Source organism: Falco naumanni, chromosome 5, assembly GCF_017639655.2.
Source record: "Falco naumanni isolate bFalNau1 chromosome 5, bFalNau1.pat, whole genome shotgun sequence".
Lineage (NCBI taxonomy): Eukaryota > Metazoa > Chordata > Aves > Falconiformes > Falconidae > Falco > Falco naumanni.
Window position 1 is genome coordinate 36,447,033 of NC_054058.1, and position 21,833 is coordinate 36,468,865.

At 51.1% G+C, this 21,833-nt stretch overlaps 1 protein-coding gene across 3 annotated transcripts; it reads left to right on the forward strand.

Annotated features, from left to right (window-relative positions):
* Positions 1 to 1,774: 1,774 nt before the first annotated feature.
* On the forward strand, positions 1,775 to 21,314 carry L3MBTL2 (L3MBTL histone methyl-lysine binding protein 2). Of its 3 annotated transcripts, none has more exons than XM_040595761.1 (17): positions 1,775 to 1,859; positions 3,926 to 4,187; positions 4,436 to 4,569; positions 4,913 to 5,036; positions 6,022 to 6,101; positions 7,026 to 7,143; positions 7,507 to 7,641; positions 8,321 to 8,409; positions 10,051 to 10,282; positions 11,013 to 11,092; positions 11,691 to 11,795; positions 13,186 to 13,333; positions 15,711 to 15,793; positions 17,515 to 17,749; positions 18,523 to 18,588; positions 19,533 to 19,655; positions 20,516 to 21,314. In XM_040595761.1, exons 1-17 carry the CDS (start codon positions 1,839 to 1,841, stop codon positions 20,623 to 20,625), a joined length of 2,145 nt encoding a protein of 714 aa, XP_040451695.1. In that variant the 5' UTR covers positions 1,775 to 1,838; the 3' UTR covers positions 20,626 to 21,314. The 3 variants fall into 3 exon arrangements, with proteins under 3 accessions (XP_040451695.1, XP_040451694.1, XP_040451696.1); XM_040595760.1 differs by having other exon boundaries at positions 1,794 to 1,865; XM_040595762.1 differs by lacking the exon at positions 18,523 to 18,588 and having other exon boundaries at positions 1,794 to 1,865.
* Positions 21,315 to 21,833: the final 519 nt, after the last annotated feature.

The following is a 21,833-nucleotide window of genomic DNA, read 5'->3' on the forward strand; positions in this document are numbered from 1 at the left end:
TCTGTGACCTAAGCAGGTCAGCAATAGGTCATAATGTGTTACATGAAAGATTATTGCAGTAGAAAGTTTTAATGAACCTTTAATTTTTTATCTGTGTCTTTTTCTGGAAACAGCCTTGTTGTCTTTCATGCAGCGCGCTGCTTAGTAGTATTTGCAAGGGAAAAACAGCCTTTATAATTTATTTCATTGTCAACTACATTACGTAAATACTTTAAAAGCAATTTGCTGTTTCTTAACAGTGCTGAAGGACTGTTTGAAAAACCTGAACCTGGAGGACCCCTGACACTATGGAAATTTGCTGATGAAGTTGCGTGCAGTAGGTTTTGCCAGGTCCCCACTGCTGTCCCTCTGTAATTAGGCTGTGACCGCAGTCTCTACCCTCAGCATTGGTCACACTGATAGTGACACTCCTTTGCATTCAGATTGACCCGCTGTAGTCTCTTGTTAGAACCTTTGGATTCTGGAGTCTAGAAAAGCAATCCATGTGTGTCTGTAACACGGATAAGCCTTTGGAATGAACCTTTTCTGTGCTGCTTTACTGTTGCCTGCAACTAAGGCTGTGCTGTGTGCGTGAGAGGAACTGTGTGTGTGCTTCACACGTTACTTGTTTAGCTACTCACTCACAAAAGGGACCACTTACAAATTCTGTGCAGAGTAGGAATGTTCAGTGCAGGGGTGTGTGTGTGTCTTCTTTTTTCTTTTCACAATGTCAACACAATGAAGGTGATGACATAATAAAAAGGGTAGAATGAGATATACAACTAACTCCAAGGGACTTACCTTTTGAGTAAAGCAGAATCAATACAAGAGACATAGGGTGAGATGCTCCTTGTTTATTCTTGATAATGAGCTGGGATGAGGGATGCTGCAGCCAGTTCCACAAAGACCACACTACTTTTCCACGGGGGGAAAAAAAAGCCGAAAGGGAGAGAAGCACTTATACTATGAAGAAGCTATTCTATGTGTAAAAATTCAAAACCCAATTGCATAGCACAGTGAACATTCAAGGTCTTTTTTGCATTGCTAAATAAAATACCTATTTATGCATGAAATTGCTGAGACTGATCATTTGGGGATGTGGGGAGCAGCAGCATTAACTCGTGTGGGTTATTTACTGTGTGATTCTTGGACACGGCAGCGCAGGGTGGGAACAGGCAAGTCCTCTGTCCTTTGCTTGGCTGACGGCACTTAACCAGCATCCACTGACAGTCCCCCGGCCTGCGTGACACGCTGGTTATGCCAGCGGTGTGGGACAGGGACAAAGGCATTGCTGGTGTGACGGTGGGTACCTGCCATGCTAAAGACATTCCATCTACAACCAAATCCTTGCCTGCTTTCCAAGGGTTCTAGGAAGCTGTGTGCATTCTCGGTTGCATTTAAGATATTTAAGACTCTGGCTATGCATCTCCGTGGGGCTTGTGTCGCTTCAGGGATGCCACAATCCCACCCACACACTGATAATTCCCAGGCATCCAACCCGGCCGCGGGGCTGGGGTTCGGGGCTTTGTTGGCTTTGGAGATTTTACAATTTGTTGTTTACATAAGCATCCGGGACTGAGAGAACGGCCGGGGCGCGCCCGCACTGACCGGCGCCGAGCCCGGGGAGCCGGGAGCGGTGCTCGGCCCCGGGCTGGAGCCGCCGCCAACGCCAATGGCGGCTCCGTGCCGCCACCGTGGCGGGTAAAGAACTACAGCTCCCGTGGTGCCCCGCGGGGAGCGCGGCGAGAACAAGCTCTTCGAGGATTGGCTCCCTCTTCCCGGCTCCCGCCAATCAGGTGCGTCGCTGAGGGGGGACGTGCCCGCCGCGCGTGAAGCGGGCTGGCGGCGTGCGGGCAGCCATGGAGCAGGAGCGCGGGGAGGTGAGGGTGAGCCGCGGCGGGGGCCGGGGCCGCAGGGTGCTGGGGAAAGCCTTGGGGCGCGGGCTGGGCCGCCCCGTGCCCTGAGGGAGGGCGCCAGGCCCGGGCTGTGTTAGCGAGTTAATGGCTGCGGTGTGGTACCGGGGTAACGGCTGCCCGCAGCCGGGAGGGGGCGAGGGAGGCCGGGCCGCTCCCTCCTGGCCGCCGTGTTGTGGTGCCCGCCGTGGCCGTCCGCCCCGCTGCCGCGGGCCGGCTGGTGCTCGAGGGCATGAGCGGACTGGCCTGGGCAGGAGGGGCCTCTGCGTCCCCTCGCCTCTCTAAGGAGACTCCGGGTGGTGCTGAACTTGCTTGTCAGCCCAGGGAACTTGTAACATGTCCGCCAGTTTATTCGCGTTTGGTGGAAGAGTAACGATCCAAAACATAACAGAATGCTCGGGGCTGGAAGGGATCTCTGGAGATCATCTAGTCCAACCCCCTGCTAAAGCAGGTTCACCTACAGCAGGTTGCACAGAATCATGTCCAGGCAGGTTTTGAATGTCTCCAGAGAAGGAGACTCCACAACCCCTCTGGGCAGCCTGTTCCAGTGCTCTGTCACCCTCAGAAGAAGTTTTTCCTCATATTCAGATGGAACTATTTGTGTTTCAGTTTGTGCCTGTTGCCCCTTGTTCTATTGCAGGGTACCACTGAAAAGAACCTGGCCCCGTCCTCTTGACAGTCACCATTAAAATATTTGTAGACAATGATAAGATCCCCTCTCAGTTTTCTCTTCTCCAGGCTAAGCAGGCCCAGCTCTCTCAGCCTTTCCTCGTAAGGGAGATGCTCCAGTCCCCTCATCATCATCGTAGCCCTCTGCTGGATCCTCTCCAGTAGTTCCCTGTCTCTCTTGAACTGGGGAGCCCCAAACTGGACAAGATACTCACTTCCTACGAGCTGAAGGAAGGTGCACCCCCAGATAGGGGTGAGAAAGACATGAATACGCTTTTTTTGAGGAGTTCAGGCCTTTCAGACATCAGGAATGCTGGCTGAGGATGTGGATCTGCAGCAGAGCAAATCTGTCTTCAGGGAACAACCTGGGTACCTTTGGTCTGTTTTGTGTGAAAGCCAGGGAGGATGTGGGGACAGAGCAGCAAATGAAGTCTGATCTTCCTCTTTGTTTCCCAGGAGCTAGGGATCAGAGGGAATTTGGCACTGGAAGGTGATGGACTTGCTGCTGATGTTTTGTTGTTGCCCACTGGGATGAACAACTGTATCCTGGTGTGGCTGTTCCAATCTGCCTTTCTGTTCCATCACTCTCTGTGCTGATGCTGACTTCTTGCTGCTCTTTCATGAGTTGCTAATGAAACTCCCCAGCACCTTTTGCACTTATTTGGAGCCTGGTTCAAGATTCTTCTAGTTTGAGAAACAGCCACTGGATTTCTTCAGTCGCTGCCTCTCTGCTCTCTTGCCGTAACAGCAAGTGTAAAGAGCTAGTGATGATGTTTAGTTGTGGAGACATCTGGCTGTAGGCAAAAACTCTTAACAAACGTTGTTCTGTCATCCTGCTGATGCAGCTTCTGAACTGAGGTCAGCTATGGACTATGCAGTTTCCAAAGAACACGAACTTTCTCCAGGGTCGAGTTTGTCCTGCTGACATCCAAGCTGTGCTGGTCTTGCGAGCTATGGTAGAGCGTGCAGCTTTGTGCTCTGCGCTGGGAGCTTGTGGTGGCTTTAATCTTGATGGTGTCTACACTGCTGTGCAATTGTGTTGGGAGAGACGGTGCCTGGAAGGACACAGTCTTCCCTGTCAGGATGGCGATGTAGTTCCCTGCATTCTTTCCACATTCCTCAAACTTTTTTCTTTGTAGCTACAGCTCTGTGGGTGTTTGTTTCCTCTTGGGAAGCAGAATGTAGCCTGTAAAGGAACCAGTTGCGGGAGTAATAGCTTCCCAGCTAGGGATTCAAACTCCTGCCTTTGGGGTTGTTTTGTGGACTCATTGCTTATCCTGAGGCCTCTCCTCAGCCCAAGAGGACCCTCTCTAGCAACAAAAGCAGGTTTATTGTGAGGTGTGGTGTAAAATGTCTATTTTCAGTTGGTGTCTACCTTCTGCCACAAAACTCTGGAGCGGATGGAGGAGGAAGGTGATGACGATGAGGACGATGATGAATTGGACATCTTTGGGGGTTATGAGAGCTTCCAGGGCTACAACAGCAGCATGGGCAGTGACAGCAGCTCCTGTCTGGATGAATCTAGTGACGATGAGGCGGCAGACCGGGAAGCTGGAGAGCTTCCGACCTCTCCTGTGCACCAGCTGTCCACAAGCCGACTCACAGAGGACAGCGGCTCAGAGCCAGGTACTACACTGCCTGCCTGTTCTACCTAAAGCATGTGTGTGATGGGAAGAGCAGGGGCTGGGGGAGCTGAAGGGTGTATGACTGCACCTTGAGTATGCTTTGGGAGCAGCACTGGAGTGAGACTGCGTTTTCTGGGCTACGTGGGGGAGCTGCTATATTTAATGAGGATTACCTAGGCTCAGCTCTGTCCTCATAGTGCACTGACCCTGCCCTAAACTGCTCACTGTTTTGTGCCTTCCTCCTCTCAGCTGTGTGCGAGATGTGTGGGATTGTGGGCACCAGGGAGGCTTTCTTTTCCAAGACCAAACGTTTCTGCAGTGTCTCCTGCTCCAGAAGCTACTCGTCAAACTCCAAGAAAGCCAGCATCCTGGCCAGACTGCAGGTGAGTCAAAACCCTTCCTTCTTCCCTAGGGATGGAGCATGATGTGCTTGTACACAGGGGTGGGTGGTTGCTCTCTAGTTAAAGATCAGACTGCCATTACCAGTGGCTTCCTGCCTGAAGTCTCCAAAGAATGCATGACAGCCGAAAGGTGGTGCTTCCTAGAAGCTGAGGAAAGACACACTGATATTTTACCTGCTGTTTCTTCTTGTTCCTGTGAGTGTTAGTAAAAATTGTAGTGACCTGAAAATTGCCCCGTGGAAGAGATGCATGGCCTGCTGGCCAGTTGCAGGGACTGGCTTCCTCTCCTGTGCCACTAATGGGCCTAATGTTCCTTCTTTGGTAGGGGAAGCCACCAACGAAGAAAGCTAAAGTTCTGCATAAGGCAGCCTGGTCAGCCAAGATTGGGGCCTTCCTCCATTCTCAAGGCACAGGGCAGCTGGCAGATGGGACACTGACAGGCCAGGATGGTGAGTGTAGGTGAGCTGTGAGCCGGTGCAGCTGCTGGAGCCACAGAAATGGAGACATCTGAAGAGCCGTTAAGCTCTACAGTCCTTCCTCCCCTCTGGTATACTGCCTTGTACTAAAATGATGTGTGTGGGTTGGTCCAACAAAGGCTGGTAGGGCACAGGGCACATCTCTCTCCCTCTCACAGCCGGTGCTGATAGAGCCCTGGTGGGTTCCTGCCCATGCACTGTTGCAGCCTCATCCTCACTCCTCGTGCGGCTTGACCTGGAGCATATGCTCTGTAGCCACAGTCTCATGAGTTGCTGGCTTCTGCTGGCAAAGCTGACTTAAAGATGTTCTGCTACTCTCAGCCATTTGCTGCCTCACTGCCTGCGGGGATTTATATTTAACCCAAGTCACTCTGATCAACTTGAGCTGGTGCAGCTGAAGGAGCGGCAAGCTGCTGTGTTAGGGCAAAAGTGAGCCCCAGGGAATGGCAGCAGGGATTGAGCCCTGAGCAGGCTGCTGCTGGAGCAGAGCTGTAGCTTTGGATCAGGAGCGAATGTGGGATTAATATCTCGGTGCTTCACTCTGATTTTCCCAGCACCCTCTGGGGAAGCTAGTGCTGCTGATATGACCCTGCAGTGTTGCTGCTGAGAGTCAAAGCTGCAAAGTGGTTTAGCACTGGCAGGATGCATTCTCCACTCTCCCTGGAGTGCTTGAGTCCTGTCCTGGATTGGACCCTTTTTCTTGCCCCTCCTGCCCCTCCTTTCTCAAGAGCAAGTGACAGTAAGGACTGATTAATAATATATTGTGCCTCTTGCAGGAGCTGGTCCCTGTGCGCTCATAGGATCTAGTTCCCCACCAGGGAAAATGTAGTGGAATGCCGAGTCCCTGTGTCCCAGAGCAGGCCACAATATGGCTGCAAGCTGTAGTCCAGAGGTGAACGAGTGCTCTGTGCCTTTTCTATAATCTCACCTGATTTTCTGCTCTCCTGTCTGCTTATAGCACTCGTATTGGGCTTTGACTGGGGAAAGTACCTCCAGGAGCACGGCTTCAAGGCAGCACCTGTCAGCTGCTTCAAACACGTGAGTTGTTTCTTGCTGTACCTGGCGGTGTGCACGGGGCATGTCATATGCATGGAGCTCCCCTGTGCTGAGTGGTGGGGAGAGGCCTGGGGAGCTGCTTATTGAGCCCCAGCTGATGCGAGGAAAGAAGCTGGGGCTTCTCACAGCTAAGAATGGGAGTCCCACAGAGGGACCAGGAGTTTTGGGGGAGGAAGCAGAGGGGGACTTGATAGAAGCACTGCTGGTGGTAGTGTCCCAGTACTGGCTGGGGACAGAATTATTTCTGACTGGGAGAGGTGAGGGTGGGGGAGGTAGCAGAAAGCTCCTGGTTGCCTTTGCAGTTCATGTGAGTGAGCACAGCCCAGGGTGAAATGCAGGGAGGAATCTGCATATGTGGGCCCCTCCAGCATGTCTGGTTCCTGTCATACTGTTTTGCAGTCCTTACAGGCCAAGTAGCCAAGGCAGGTACAGAAAGAATGGCAGTTCTTAGGTATTATAGCAGCCCCAGCCTCTCTGTGTATTTAAGACTCACTTGTTATGTTCCTTTTGAGTTGTGATCTGTGATAATACTAACAAAATTTCCTTTTTCTTGGGGATAGCTCAGGGAGACATGGCAGTTTTGTTGATGGTTAGAGATTTTGATGTCATAGAGGAATGGCAGCAGCTACTTCAAGATAATAGGACAGCTGGCAGTGAAGTAGTTAAGCATTGCTATGCAATATTCTGCGTTTTGGGATCCTCTGTGAACACCCCAGTGTTCCCTGATGTTTGTGACAGTTTGGCTGCATTTCAAGCTGTTGGCAGATATAGGAAGGCTAAGGCATGCAAGCCTGTGCCTAAGGTGGGAGTGTAGCTGCCTAAAACATGTCATTGAAAGCTAGAATGAGGGTCTAAGCCCTGCTCTGTCAACATCTCTCTCCCGTCATGGCTGCCTCAATTATTCAGGTGCCGCTCTTTGATCAGTGGGATGATGTGGTGAAAGGTATGAAAGTGGAAGTGCTGAACAGTGACGCCGTGCTCCCCAGCCGTGTGTACTGGATTGCATCTGTCATCCAGACTGTAGGTATGTCTCCCAATGCAATTTCTGGCAGCTGGGGATGGCTAACTTCTGAGGGAAGATTTAGAGAGCCGAGTGTAGCTGGTCAAGCAAAACATCAGCTCTGTGAAGCCCTGCAACTGCTCAGAGATTTTGGAACAGGAAATGCCACGGTGTGGGGGTGGGAGGAAACCAGCATCTGGTTCCTCTTCTGGTTGCTGGGCTCTTTGTGAGGGTGGTTCTGCCTTGATTATGGCTGGAGAGGCTTTGATAACTTACGCAGAGCTCTGAAGGCCACGCTGTAGGGACTAAGCCTGTGGTGCCCAACAGGGAGAGGAGCAATTATTGGCCTCTAATGCCTTCCTGTGGTTGTCTGCTCTGTTCTGGCAGGGTACAGGGCCCTTCTACGATATGAGGGCTTTGAGAATGATGCTGGGCATGACTTCTGGTGCAATTTGGGCACAGTGGATATTCACCCTATTGGCTGGTGTGCCATCAACAGCAAAATCCTGGTACCACCACAAAGTAAGTGGGGTGAGAGGGGTCGGAACATGCATGGGCATGGGGGAGCCTTGGTTTATGCCTAGCACAGTGAGACAGGTGCTTCCACTGTATGTGGGACTGCAGCTCCATTTGTGCTCTGAGTTACAAGGAACAGATAGCTCTTTGGGAAGCTGGGGACTGCTTGGCCTGCTCCCTCTGCATCTCACTGTGGTTGACCCTGGGCGTTCTGGATGCAGAGCTGGTGTCAGACCTATGGACAGAGGCTAATGCAGGTGGCTGTTCCTCCTGATGCACAGTGGCTAGGCTTAACCTTTGGGGGAACTTCCTGGTCCTACATCCTGGACAGTGTCTCTGTGGGACACAGTGGCTCTGGTCCCCGCTCAGCTAGCGATTTGGAGAGGGATGCAGTTTAGCAGAATTCTGGCAAGCTGAGATTTGCTTGGTATGGCTCACATGTTTTTGCTCTAATACCGCTTCCACATCTAAATCGGTGGAGTTAGGTGCGTGCTTGGCCCAGTCCTTTCTATAACGGTGATCTCTTGCGGCCAGTTGTGGGTATAAGCTTGCAGCACTGAGCAGGTACGGGATCTGGACGTGAAGAAAGCCTTTTAATGCAATTCCTCAAAAAGGAAGAAAAGTGTAGTGTGGTGCTGTAATTCCTTCAGTCATAAAGATGTGCTTTTTCCCTGTGCATATGTAGCTATCCATGCCAAGTACACTGACTGGAGAAGTTATCTCATGAAAAAGCTGGTGGGAGCCAGGACCATCCCAGTGGATTTCCACATCAAGGTAAATGTGGGAGGCTGTCATTTTATGTGTGGAAATGAAGCCTAAGACAAAAGATGTGTGCAACACATCTCTTCTGGTTCTGATCTGTGCAACTCCTATGTGCCTCCTTGAAACCTGGGCAAGGCAGGGGCAGTGACTGCTTCCTCGGGCTCCTAAGACACCTGTCATGATGTTGTGCTTAGTGGCACAGCCTCCATGCCCTGTCAGCACAACCATTTCTCCTTTGGGTCATAGATGGGCTTTAAAAGCTGTTGTCGTGTAGTCTGCTGGAAAATGCTAGGGATGAGGTTTGCCTTTTTACTGAAGAGAGGCCAATGCAACTGCAGCCTGGCCTGGCCTTGCCCTGTTTCAGTGTCAGGGAATGGCTCCAAGAGCCAAAAACCTCTGCCTTCAGTGTCGGTAGTACAGCAGCCAGCAGGCAATGAAAGGGGTGCAGGCTCCCTGGAAGTGCATGGAGGCAGGTGTGCCGTGGCTCTAGCAGCTCTATAGCTCTTGTAGTCATTCTGTGTAGCCTGCACTGAGGTTAGACCTTGTCGGGGAGAAGAGGCTTTTTTGTGACTGGCAGCTTTGGAAACCACAGATAAGACAGACGGTCCCAGAGACAGCAGGTGGGAAGGCAGATGATGGATTTTCATATGTGCAGGGTAACCGGTGACACTGAGCTGGAAAACTTGACGTAGTTGTTACGTTTCCCTTGTTGCTTCTTGGGAAGTTAGCAGGATGTTCATAGCTGCTTGTTCTGGAGTCACAGCTTGTAGCTGAGAGCTCACACCATGGAAGGACAGTGGTAGAGGGAGACAGATTTTGTCAGTACCTTTCTCCACTCCCACCCCATGAACAGGAGGTGGAAGGGGAATACCTTACCTTAAAATTTCTTCTGGATTCAGATGTAGCCTGGTTTGGGTGTCCCAGTCTGTTTTGAGCTGTGCCTCCTAGTTGCTGCACAGCATTCTGGGATCACAGCGCCAAAATATCGGGTGTTCTATAAACACCTTTGGGTGTTTGCAGATGAGTAGCGCTAGGCTGTATCAGCAAAGTGAAGGTCTCAAAAAAATCAGTTAGAAAGCAGCCAGTGATGCTTTTTCTGTGCCTGTGCCTTTGGGTCAGTCTGCAGAGTAGCTCTGCGATTGGAGATGCATGTGCTCAACCTCTGATCAGAGTGAAAAGGTGAAAATGATAAAGTCAACTGAAAATCCTGTTGCCCTTTGGAAAGCTACACTTCTAACTGCTTCCAGCCTTGAAACCCTTATGGTCTCTTTCAAGACTGAAAAAAGCACACAATTCCTCAGTCAGTTTGTGGTGAACAGAAGTGACACCTGTTTCTCACACTTGGAACATTCACACAAGGTGCTGAGGCTGAGCACAGCTGCTGGCCCAGGGTGGGGGTAGCTGTTACAGGGCCACGGGACAGGGGAGGCTTAGGGTGCCTGTACCCAAGTGTGCTGTCGTGTGTGGGTCTGGCAGCTCCCTGTCCCCCTGATGAACCCATTCCCATGCATCCCTTCCCAGAGGTGTCTCCCCGGTCAGCTTTGGGCAGTGCAGGACGTTGGCCAACGTGTCTGTGGGGAAAGGTGTTCTCTGAAGTGTTTGGAGAAGACACCAAGTGCAATTGATCTCACCTTCTCTGTTGGTTGTTGGCAGATGGCAGAGAGCATGAAGTACCCGTTCCGGCAGGGCATGCGGGTGGAGGTGGTGGATAAGAACCATGTGTCCCGGACACGCATGGCAGTGGTGGACACGGTGATTGGGGGCAGACTGAGACTCCTCTATGAGGATGGCGACAGTGATGATGACTTCTGGTGCCACATGTGGAGTCCCCTTATCCATCCTGTGGGCTGGTCACGGAGAGTGGGCCACAGCATGAAGAAAACAGGTAGGGATCAGGCCACCACAAGCATCTTCTGATTTGCTATGAACTGCCTGGACTCTACTGTTGACACCAGTCTTGACTTGCTGGGAGCCAGGCAGTTGTCTCAGGACCTGACAGATAAAGTCTGCATAGTTGTGTGTCTGCTGCTTTTCCCCCTCGATCTCACGCAGGGGCTAGGATCACACAAAGCCCAGCAATGCGCTGCTACAGGTCAGGGCAGTGGGACTGCAGGGTTTCTTACCTGAAGCAGGTAGTCTATCCCCCAGTGTGAGAATGCAGAGTTTGCAGCATCTCAGATGTTTATAGTCTTCTTGAGGAAATTCATGCTGGTTTCTGTGAGACTGGATGCTGTCAGATTGTGTTTTCTGGACTATAGAGAGAGGAATTGTTGATCTGCTTAGGCTGGCATAAAAAAACAAGACTCGAGCCCTGCTGATCCTTTTGGTTGTGACTCCCTTGCTGCCTCTCCCTGGTGATTACAGCTGCAGGTAGAGGTGTTATCACTACTGCTCAGGAAGCTCAGCCATCTGCTTTTGAGCAAGCCCTGCCTCACAGCCCACGTTATGAGAAGATGTAGAGGGACTGACCTGTTCTTTTTGTTACTCTTCTCATGGTCTCTGATCTAGGTCTTTTATAGCAGCTGAGCTTTCACCAGGGAATTAATAACCAGTGTGTTTTCTTACTGCAGTTGCTGCGGCTTTCTTATCTCTCTTGTTTGTTCCATTCCTGACAGAGGAAAAACGCAGTGACATGGCAAATCATCCCACCTTCCGGAAGATTTACTGTGATGCTGTCCCCTATCTCTTTAAGAAGGTAAGACGAGTCTATTTCTGTGTTGGCCACAGCAAAGGAAGGACTGGTACCACTTCCTTCCTTGGGTATATACGCTGCTGTGTGGGTTGTTGAGGGTGGCACATTTGTCTCTTACAGCTATAGGGCAGTAAGATGTTTGGGGTCTCTAGGCTGGTGGTTGGGTAGGGGCAGGTCAAAATAGAAAGATGGAAGAACTAAAAGACATGACAAATTGAGGGACTCGACTGAGGGGCAAGCAATTGCATGGAGCTCTGAGTTGGAGAGGAAAGGCAATTGTATGGCTGAGACCAGTTCTGACAAGGAGCTGGATCATACTGGTAAGGACTGAGATGAGGAGTCTTGCTTTGCTGTGGAGCAACAGCTGAGTGCTAGGCCTGGCTCTGTTGACTGACCAGAGCCCAGGCAGGAGGTTGCTGACACAAACACAGATTGGTTTGGCTTCCTCTTTGTATTTCTTGTAACTTTTCTTCTTTCCGCTCCCAACTTGGGTTGAGCTAAATAAAAATGCTCTAATCCTGTTTGCACTTGGTGCGTTTGCTGTCAGGATGGGACTGTCCCATACCTCTGACAGCACATGGTATATCAGAGTCTCCCTTAGGTACGAGCTGTCTATGCTGAAGGTGGGTGGTTTGAGGAAGGCATGAAACTGGAGGCCATTGACCCCCTGAATCTGGGCAACATTTGTGTGGCTACTGTTTGCAAGGTAAGTTCAGTGGGCCTAAGGGGGTCTTACTGTGTTTACCTGAGATAACCCAGCTTCTCCTCAGGCCTTTGGGAGTAAGACCAGGTAGGATTTTGCATGAGGGAGAGGAAAGGACTGTCAAGAGAGGTAGGAAGCTGGTGTGTGGAGGGAATTGGGGCATTACTTCAGAGGTCTGAGAAGCTGATGAGACCACCAGTTGTCTACATGTGCCTTTGTGGACAGCATGAAGATGAGCATGCTTGGTCTGCAAGCTAACTGTCCACTGTGTGTGACTGGCAGCCACCCTTCATTCACCCTTGGGCATGCAGTAGGGAAGATCTGTTCTGCAGTTCTTGGAGTGCGTAAAGAGAGGGCTCTGTAGTGCTGCCTTGGGGAGAGAAAGGAGAGGGGAATGGTTGTGTGTGACCTCTCTGTGGGGAATCATGGGCAGCGTTCACTGATGTTGGAAACTGGAGATGGACATGTATCCTGCAGTCTCCTGATGAGGTGGTAGTGAGCTCTACTCCTGTGCTCGTGCTGGGAAGTAAATTGTTTGGCCAGGTTTCCTCAGTGGGGTGTGTTGCATGTCTTAAAGGATAGCAGTGACTTGGGCTTTTCCTGCTCCCTCAAGAAGCTGTTTACCCTTGTAGAACCCAGGCAGAGGACTTTGACACTTGGGGTTTGACAGAGGGGTGCTAGGAAAGCTCTTTGAGTCTGTAAAATGTTCCCTTCAGCCATTGCTTGGAAATGTGAAGAGGTTAGGGCAGACATGCCTATCACATTTGGTAGGCACCAAATACCAGTGAGCGACAGGATGGGACAAGTCATGTTGCTGTAGGGCAGGGGTCCTCAAACTTTTTCAACAGGGGGCCGGCGCACAGATGCAGTGGCAGGCAGTCATCTGCGGCTGCTTGGTTTCCCCCTCCAACCCCCGGTGGGGGAGGGGGGCGCTGGGGGGTTCTGTAAATACCGGGGGCCGGATTGAGGACCCTGGGGGGCCGTATCCAGCCCACGGGCTGTAGTTTGAGGACCTCTGTTGTAGGAAGTGGCAAATCTGAAGGTGGTGCCCTTTCCTTCTGTCCAGTAACAAATTCATGACCTGGGTGGTTGTAGAGGGTCTCTGGGCTGCCAATAAATTCTTTCTGAGGGAGAACAGAGCTCTGACCATTTATGGCTGAGTCCTTTTCACAAGGTTATTAGTGTTTGGCCCAGTCCTGCAGAAATTGCTGATTTGGGGATTAGCTTGTGTTGACTAACGTATCAGGAGAAGCTGCTGCCTGCCCTGGAACATATATATAACATTGCATTTTACTGTCTAGTGGCAATTGTGATTCATCAGGGGGGATCCTTTGAGTGGAGAGGCTTTAGAGCAAGCAAAGGTCTATGCTTATGCCCTTCACTCCCATCTCAGGTCCTCTTGGATGGGTATCTCATGATCAGCATTGATGGAGCCACATCTGCTGATGGCTCTGACTGGTTCTGCTATCATGCCTCCTCACACGCCATCTTCCCTGTCAACTTCTGCCAGAAGAACAGCATCGATCTGACCCCTCCAAAAGGTGAGATTTGGACTCTGCCCTGTGGTACAAACCTGCATGCAGAATCTGCTGGGCGGTGCTTTTCTGAGAGGAATCAAGTTTGGATTAATCAAACCATAAGATCCCAATCTGCCTGCTTTTCAGGGAGATAGGGCTAGTTCAGGGAACCCATATACCAAGTCTTGGTACTTTGTGGAAGGAAGTAACCATCTCCAGAGAGTGTTAATGGTGGTTGGGTTGTTAGGTCTTGGTGGATCAGTGAGAGAGGTGTACAATCCTGAAGCTGAGCAGAATTGAAGGTATAAAGGACAAAGATGATGGGAAAGGATAAGTAGAGCCATTGCTGCATGAATCAGTACTTAAGTGGCAGGAGCCACCTCTCTTTTTCTTGTATAAATGAATCTGAGACCAATATTTCTGCAAAATCCTGAGAGGTAGTCACCCTAGGAGTGTGTTTACTGCCTCATCTGGCTGTTTTCCCTGCTCTGAATAGGCCTGCTCTGAATTTCTGTGTTCCAGCACTTTTGTGCAGCACTACTCTGTCTTCCTTTGATGTTCCTGTTAATGGGAGAAAGATTGGGCTTAGTGGTGTGTTTTGAATGTATTTCCTGCCTGCTGCTTCTCCTCACCTTTCTCGGTGGTCTGGGTTATGACTGAGGTGGATGTTCAGTTGCAGCTTGCTCTTTTCTGTATTTGCCCACTGGAGGGGAGTGCTGGGCTGCCATGGAATCTGCGCACTAGATTTATGTCCAAGATCAGGCTGTACTTGCTGGTTTATGAAACTGCTTTACAACCAGTTGCTATACCTCCTCCCTGCCTATTCTGCTTTTTCTCTGAGAGTACTGAGGGAGCTGGCAGAAGAGCTCACCAAGCCACTCCATCATTTATCAACAGTCCTGGCAAACTGGAGAGGTCTCAGAAGAGTAGAGGTTAGCCAGCGTGACGCCCATCTACAAGAAGGGCTGGAAGGAGGATCCAGGGAACTACAGGCCTGTCAGCCTGGCCTCAGTGCCATGGAAAGTTATGGAGCAGGTCATCTTGAGTGCCACCACGCGGCATGTATGGGACAACCAGGTGGTCAGGCCCAGCCAGCATGGGTTTATGAAGGACAGGGCCTTCTCGATGAACCTGATCGCAGTCTACAACAAGATGACCTACTAGTGGGTGAGGGAAGGGCTGTGGATGTTGTCTTCTTGGACTGTAGTAAAGCCTTTGACACCATTTCTCACAGTTTTCTCCTGGAGAAACTGGCTGTTCATGGCTTGGATGGGTGTACTCTCTGCTGGGTTAAAAGCTGACTGAACAGCCGAGCCTAAAGAGTGGTAGCAAATGGAGTTATGTCCAGCTGGTGGCCAGTCACAAGTGGTGTTCCCCAGAGCCCAATATTGGGGCCAACTCTGTTTAATATCTTTATTGATGATCTGGACAAGGGGATTGAGTGCACCCTCACTAAGTCTGCACGTGACACCAGGCTGCGGGGAGTGTTGATCTGCTTGAGGCAAGGAAGGCTCTGCAGAGGGATCTGGACAGGCTGGACCGATGGGCCAAGGCCAGTTGTACAAGGTTCAACAAAGCGAAGTGCCGTGTCCTGCACTTCAGTTACAACAACCCCACACAGTGCTACAGGCTCAGGGAAGAGTAGGTGGAAAACTGCCTGGAGGAAAAGGACCTGGGGGTGTTGGTTGACAGCCAGTTAAACGTGAGCCAGCAGTGTGCCCAGGTGGCCAAGAAGGCCAGTAGCATCCTGGCTCGCATCAGGAACAGTGTGGCCAGCAGGACAAGGGAGGTTATTCTGCCCCTGTACTCAGCACTGCTCAGGCCACACCTTGAGTGCTGTGTTCAGTTTTGGGCCCCTCACTTCAAGACTGATACAGAGGTGCTGGAGTGTGTTTAGAGGATGGCAGCAGAGCTGGTGAAGGGTCCACAGAACAAGTCTTGCAAGTAGTGGCTGAGTGAACTGGGGTTTAGTCTGGAGGAGACTCAGGAGGGATCTTATTGCTCACTACAGCTCCCTGAAAGGAAGTTGTAGGCAGTGGGGGTAGGTCTCTTCTCCCATATAACAAGCGAGAGAACAAGAGCAAATGTCCTGAAGTTATGCCAGGGGAGGTTTAGATTTGATATTAGGAAAAACTTCTTCATGGAAAGGGTGGTCAAACATTGAAACAGGCTGCCTAGGGAGGTGGTGGAATCACCATCCCTGGAGGCATTTAAAAAATATATGGATATGGTGCTTAGGGACATGATATAGTGGTGGACTTGGCAGTCCTGGGTTAACAGTTGGACTTGATGATCTCAAAGGTCTTTTCCAAACTGAATGGGTCTGTGATTTTATGATTCCCCCGGCTGGTCTGTGCAGTGACTGTCTTTTTTCCCCTCTTACCATTCCTTCCTGCTGCAGGGCAAGATGCAAAGACCTTCAACTGGGAGAGTTACCTGGAAAAGACTAAATCAAGACCTGTTCCAGCACGGCTCTTCAACACAGTGAGTGCTGCCAGGAGGGGATGTGTAGGGATGCTTGCAGGCAGCAAGGAGGAGCACAAGAGCTCTGTCTGTCACAGAATGGTTGAGGTGGAAGGGACCTCTGGACATCATCTTGTCCAACACCCTTGCTCTAGCAGGGTCACCTGTAGCAGGTTGCCCAGGACCATGTGCAAACAGCTTTTGAATATCTCCATGGGTGGAGATGTACAACCTCCCTGGGCAGCCTGTGCCAGTGCTCGGTTGCCTTCACAGTAGAAAACAGTGGTTCCTGATGTTCAGGGGGAACCTCCTGTGTTTCAGTTTGTGCCCATTGCCTCTGGTTCTGTCACTGGCACCACTAAGAGGAGACTGGCTCCATCTTTGCACCCTCCCTTCAGGCATTTGTACGTATGAACAAGATCCCCCCTGAGCCTTACCTTCTCCAGGCTGAACAGTCCCAGCTCTCTTAGCCTCTCCTCGTGTGAAAGATGCTCTAGTCCCCTCATCATCCTTGTGGCCCTTTGCTGGACTCTCTTTAATATGTATGTGTCTCTCTTGTACCGGGAAGCCCAGAAGTGGACACAGTGCTCCAAGTGTGGCCTCACCAGTGCTGAGTAGAGGGGAAGGATCACCTCCCTTGATCTGTTGGGAAGATTCCTCCTAACGCAGCCCAGGTTACCATAAGCCTTCTTTGTCCCATGGGTATATTGCTGGCTCATGTTCAACTTGGTGTCCACCAGGACCCCTAGGTCCTTTTCTGCCAAGCTAGTTTCCAGCCACTTGGCCCCCAGCATGTGCTGGTGGCTGGGCTTCCTTGCCAGGTGCAGGACTTTACATTTCCTTTTGTTGAACTTCATGAGGTTCCTATCAGACTATTTCTCCAGCTTCATAAGGTCCCTCTGGATGGAAGCACAACTGTCTAGTATATCAGTCTCCCAGTTTTGCATCACCAGCAAACTTGCTGAGTTTGATACAACACTGCCATGTCATCCAGATGATTAATGAAAATATTGAACACTGTCCCCTCATCCAGCCTACACTTCCATCAGCTTCTCTGTGAGGATCTTATGGGAGACAGTGTCAAAACCCTTCCTGAAGTCAGGACAGACAACATCCAGTGTCTCTACTGGGCTGCTCTTTGCTGCCAGTCAGCATTTCTAAGGAGAGCCCAATGCACAGGAGTATATACTTACCACATAAAGGCTGTGTTTGGCTGGTTGGATGAGCAGTATCATGCCTTTGTGTAATGATATCTTGGTCCTTCTGAGTGTGACCTGTGATTCTTTAGTGTTCGCTGGAGCTGCAGACTCCTGGTGGGTTCTACATGGCTTATTGCCTGTGGACATGTGGCTGGCATGTGGGTGAAAGGGGTCTGTTTTGCATCAGCAAAACTGCTGCAGCACTTGGGGCCTGTGCTGGTCTTTCTGATTTCCCAGGGTTATTTCAGGCTATTGAGTTTGATCAGGTGTCCCTTAACTTCTGCCTGCTGCTCCTCCTAGGTCAGGAGCTTGTTTCTAAAAGCTGGGCTAAGATTCACTAAGGGCACAGCTGGCCTTGGGTCTGTTCATGTGTGCCCCTTTCTGGTACGCGACTGTTTCGTCCTGTTGTGCGACTGGGCTTGTTCTCTCTCTGCTTGCTTTAAACTGTAGGCGAGCCTGTTCTAGGGTGCTGGTGGCCAGATGTGCGTTTGGACTGAGTGCAATGGCCTTGGGTTTTCTTTTCTCATTTTTTTCTGCACCCAGGACTGCCCAAACCATGGCTTCAAGGCAGGCATGAAGGTGGAAGCAGTGGACCTGATGGAGCCCCGGCTCATCTGCGTGGCCACAGTGAAGCGTGTAGTCCACCGTCTCCTTAGCATTCATTTTGATGGCTGGGACAATGAGTATGACCAGTGGGTGGACTGCGAGTCTCCAGACATTTATCCTGTGGGGTGGTGCGAGCTGACAGGCTACCAGCTTCAACCACCTGTTGTTCCAGGTGAGTGAAGATTTTACTACGGTTTCTAATGCTAGAGGCAGAGGTTTCCTTCTTCCTGCTCTGTGAGCGGCTCCTCCTTTTTGGGGGCCTTGTAGGGAGAAGAAAATTGTCTCCTTGATTTGCACTGGCTACCGTAAGTCTTCCTCTGCTGCCACGCATTCTGGCAGCTGGCGGAGGGAGGAGTCTGTGGTGGGGAGAAGTCAGCCTGAGATTTGAGGTTGGCTCTGTTTTCCCTCTGTTCCCCCACCTGCACACCAACAGAGAATTGCTCCTGATGAAGTCGGGTAGAGTTGAGGTGGTATGATCCCTGCACAGCTCCCTTTTACTTAGTGTACCTACAGCCTCAGCCAGGTAGCAGGGGGAGCTCGGCCCCTGCTCCCCTTTCTCATCAATTCTCTGACTCTGTCTGTAAAAGGTAAGAGCATCCCTTTCGAGAGTTTATTCCTTCCCTTGTCACAGGGAGGCCACTGCCTCACCTTTGCAGATATTTTCCTTCTTGTCCCAAGCTAGGAATCTTGTTTCTTTACTGCCCCTGCCAAACCTCTTCTGGGCCTCTCTCCCCTGTGCTGCCCCAGCCTGCCGCCCTGGGCCCTCGCCTGGAAGCACAGACAGCAACTGGGCTAGAGCCTTGCTTTCCCCTCAGCTGGTTGTCTTGGGAAGAGGGCGTTGGCTCGGGGGGACGGGTGTATCTTGTTTCTCGGTTATGTCACTTCATCCCAGTTACCTACTGGTTATGGGACTTGGCTTTCGTTTCCCTCTCGTCTCCATGACAGAGCCCACAACTCCAGTGAAGGCCAAGGAGGTGCCCAAGAAGAAGAAGAAACCCTATGGAAAGAAGAGTGAGTGATGTTTGGTTAGTGCCCTCCCGCTCGCTCGCAGGCTGGGCCCAGTTAGAGGAACTCTGTCCATGTCCTGTCAGAGCAGGAGAGAGAGGCCTTGTCTTGCTGTGGATGCCCTCAATCAGCTGTGGGTTTGACAACACAGCTTCATCCTTCTTAACTGCCCTGTTGCCTAAAAGAGCAGAGAGCTGTGTGTGTGGGAAGGATCTGTTTTGCAGTCTGTTCTCTGTTGGCCGAGGTATAGATGGCGCTTGCTTCCAGGCGTGAGGTTGTGCTGCTTTCCCTACTGTGTCCATGGTCGGAGGGAGACTGTTTGCTGCAGCTGGAGGGTAGCTGGAGAGCAACCCTGCCTGCTTTGTGCTGAGGGAAAGAAGGCCTTAAGATGGCCAAAGAGGCCAGTAGCGGGGCTGGACTGTGTTATTGTTTCATCTTGTCATTGTTGTCGTCATTGTTGCAGTAGCTGTGGCAAGTCGTATGTAGACAGGCAAGAAATTCCTTCCTGGGGGGTGGAGAGGAAAGGACATCTAAAGAATATAAAGACGTTCAAGCTAAATGAAAACGTCAGCTGAAAATGAAAACGTTAATGCTACAATGTGCATGCCTTGCAGCCAGCATGCCCATTGCCTAGGACTAGACCCAGACAGGTAAGCAAAGCTGACTCCAGACTGATTCCAACAGGACCTGCTCCCTGGAAGTTAAGCACACGCTGAAGTGCCTTGCCTTTAATGAAGGAGAACACGGAGGAGCATATTTTGAGATGACTGTAGAGTTTTTCTCCAGTAGGCCATTTCTGTCAAGTAACCAGTTGGCAGCTAATGACCATGTAGCTTGCTGGTCAGTTGTGCTGGTCCCTGGCCTGTGGTTTCTCAGTGGAGCAGGGTTGCTGATTTTCCAAGGGAAAAGAAACACACTTTTCCCCATGCTCTTTTATCTCTTCCATTAAGGAAAAAAGTTACCTGCCAAAACCCGCAACATCAAGCAGACTGTCAAGAAGCCTCCTGCCACAAAGACGAAACGAGAAGCAAAAGCTGCCAGCAAAGCTTTGCCAGAGCCAGCACCTGATGAGAGTAAGGAAGCTCCTCTACCCAGCAGCCACCTGCGACTCTCCCGTAGGCCCTGCACGCCACCGGTCCTCCTGAGGCCTGTGCTGCCTCTTGGCTATTAAGTCACAGGTGCCCCCGGGCAGGGAAAGGCTGTACTGTGACAAATGGCCTTCCCTGCTCCTCCAGAGACGGACAGAGTGGAAAAAACCCTTTGCCTGCTTCCCCTGAGAAGGTTTGGCGGCACCAGTACTGGTGTCATATTTTGGCAGATACCTTGATACTGCCGATGCCTGCTGAGGGCCTGGCAGCCCTGCTGAGCGGTCTGGTTGTGTGAGGTCAGTTAAGGAGGAGAGGCCAAGTGGATATGTCAGAGGTGTGCCGTCACATCCCAGTCCCCATAAGGGCTGTCACAGCACATGAACACAGCGTGTTGTGGTGAGCATCAAGAGACGCGGTGACCAGAAGAGCATCTGGCAGTTGGGTCACCTTCCAACTCTGGTGGGTGTTGAGTAGGAGGGTGTGTAAGGTGCTTTGTGCACATGGGGATGGAGCCTCATGAAGGTCCCTGTTGCTCATATCGGTTTAATTTGCCGTGTGAACCCACACAGGTAGAGAATAGACCACACTAGCTTTTCCTCCCCTGGCCCTAGGAGAAGTTGTTCTTGGGAGCAGGCAGCTGCCAGAGTTCGGTCCCGTCCTGGTTGCTGCACGGATAGATTTGTGCCAGCAAGACAGGTCTGCCTGTGGTAAAGGACCTGCAAGAAGTGGGCAGGAAACCTGGGGTATTTGAATATCTGCATGAGCAAAGCTGGTTCTGGGGGGCTGCAGTAAGAGCGAGGCAGCACAGGTTGATTTTACTTATTTTTTCCTCTCTCTCTTGCTAGTCATTGCTGTGCAGGTAAAAGAAGAAACGATCGACCCCTCAGTGGCAGAGTTTGGAGCCACAGAGCTTCCCGTTCCTGTCAGCAGCATAAAGCAGGAGGTCACAGACTGATCCCGAAGTATCCCCCAGCTGCCCACTGCAGCCTGCGCTTCACCTTGTGGCTCTTTGCAGAAGGTCCTGGCAAAGGGAAGCAGAAGAGTAGAAGAGCCTTCCCTTTTGAGGCTGACCACCCTGCAACATTGCAACTCTGCTTGCCTGGTGTGCAAGAAAATTTACCCTAGACTTGTAATTTGAAACCCTGGGAAACAGACTCCAGAAAGGCCGCAGGCGTGCTGAGGATCGTGACCAAGGTGGCTGCTGGGGTTGTGTGTCCTGGCTTTGAAGGCACCTTTCTGGGCAAGAGCTCCCAACAGGGAACGAGGCTGCCGAAGCACAGAGGGGCAGTTTGGGTTCATGGCTGTGGCTGGAGGCGGTGAGCTGCAGTCTGAGATGATGTGTGCAGGTCACATGTGTCAGGACATCAGCTGCCCCCGTAGGACACAGGCTGTGCTCGCTGGTCTAGGCCCTGCAAGTCAGGACAGGAAGAGTGGAAAGAGGTGGAAAAAAAACCAAAAAGGGATGATGATGCCTCCTGAGAGAGCAAGAGACCTTTTTAAGTGTCATCATTTCTTGCTTTTGAACCTAGAATTGCAGAGGACATGGTGCACAGTTAGAATTTTTAATTTTTTAGCATTCCTACTGTAGATTTGATCTACAATCTGTACCCCAAAGCCCTGTGAATTAAACTTGAATTTGAGGAAGAGGCCAGAGGCTTGTGTATTGCTTTGCAGGTCACCAAAATACCAGGGTTAGCCAAGATGGGAGAAGAGGCCTTTAAGAAGTGGGTAGGTATAACTATGTTTTGGGGTGGTTTGGGTTTGGGGTTTATTTTTGATGCATGCAATAGGGTTTTTCTGTGCACTTGCCACTGTCTACTTGCCAGTTCTGCATAAGGGCTGAAGATCACAAGAGCACATTAGCTAACTTAAGGCAGGGGATGCCGTTTCTCATTTTAGAGAAAAACTCTAACATTCCTGTCTTTCCCCAGACTGGCTGTCAGACTTCGGGATAGAAATCAGAAAGGTCAGTATGACAACAGTGATGAAAAACACATTTTAAATCTCCTGTAGGAGGTTCCTGTGAACTTTCTGCGGGTGAGGAAGTGCCCTGCCTGGCAGTGCCACGGTGGGGCCCAGCCAGCCGTAGGGCAAGTGCCTTGTCAAACCCACAGGGAAATGTTGGCTGCCCAGGACACGGCCTTGGCCATGCTCCCCTCAAGC

Excerpts from the sequence above, each read along its gene's own strand:
- L3MBTL2 (XM_040595760.1), top strand. The coding sequence starts at position 1,839 with ATGGAGCAGGAGCGCGGGGAGGTGAGG. Across the intron at positions 4,188-4,435 it reads GGACAGCGGCTCAGAGCCAG|CTGTGTGCGAGATGTGTGGG; the intron begins GTACTACACTGC and ends TCCTCCTCTCAG. Across the intron at positions 18,589-19,532 it reads GAAACCCTATGGAAAGAAGA|GAAAAAAGTTACCTGCCAAA; the intron begins GTGAGTGATGTT and ends TCTTCCATTAAG.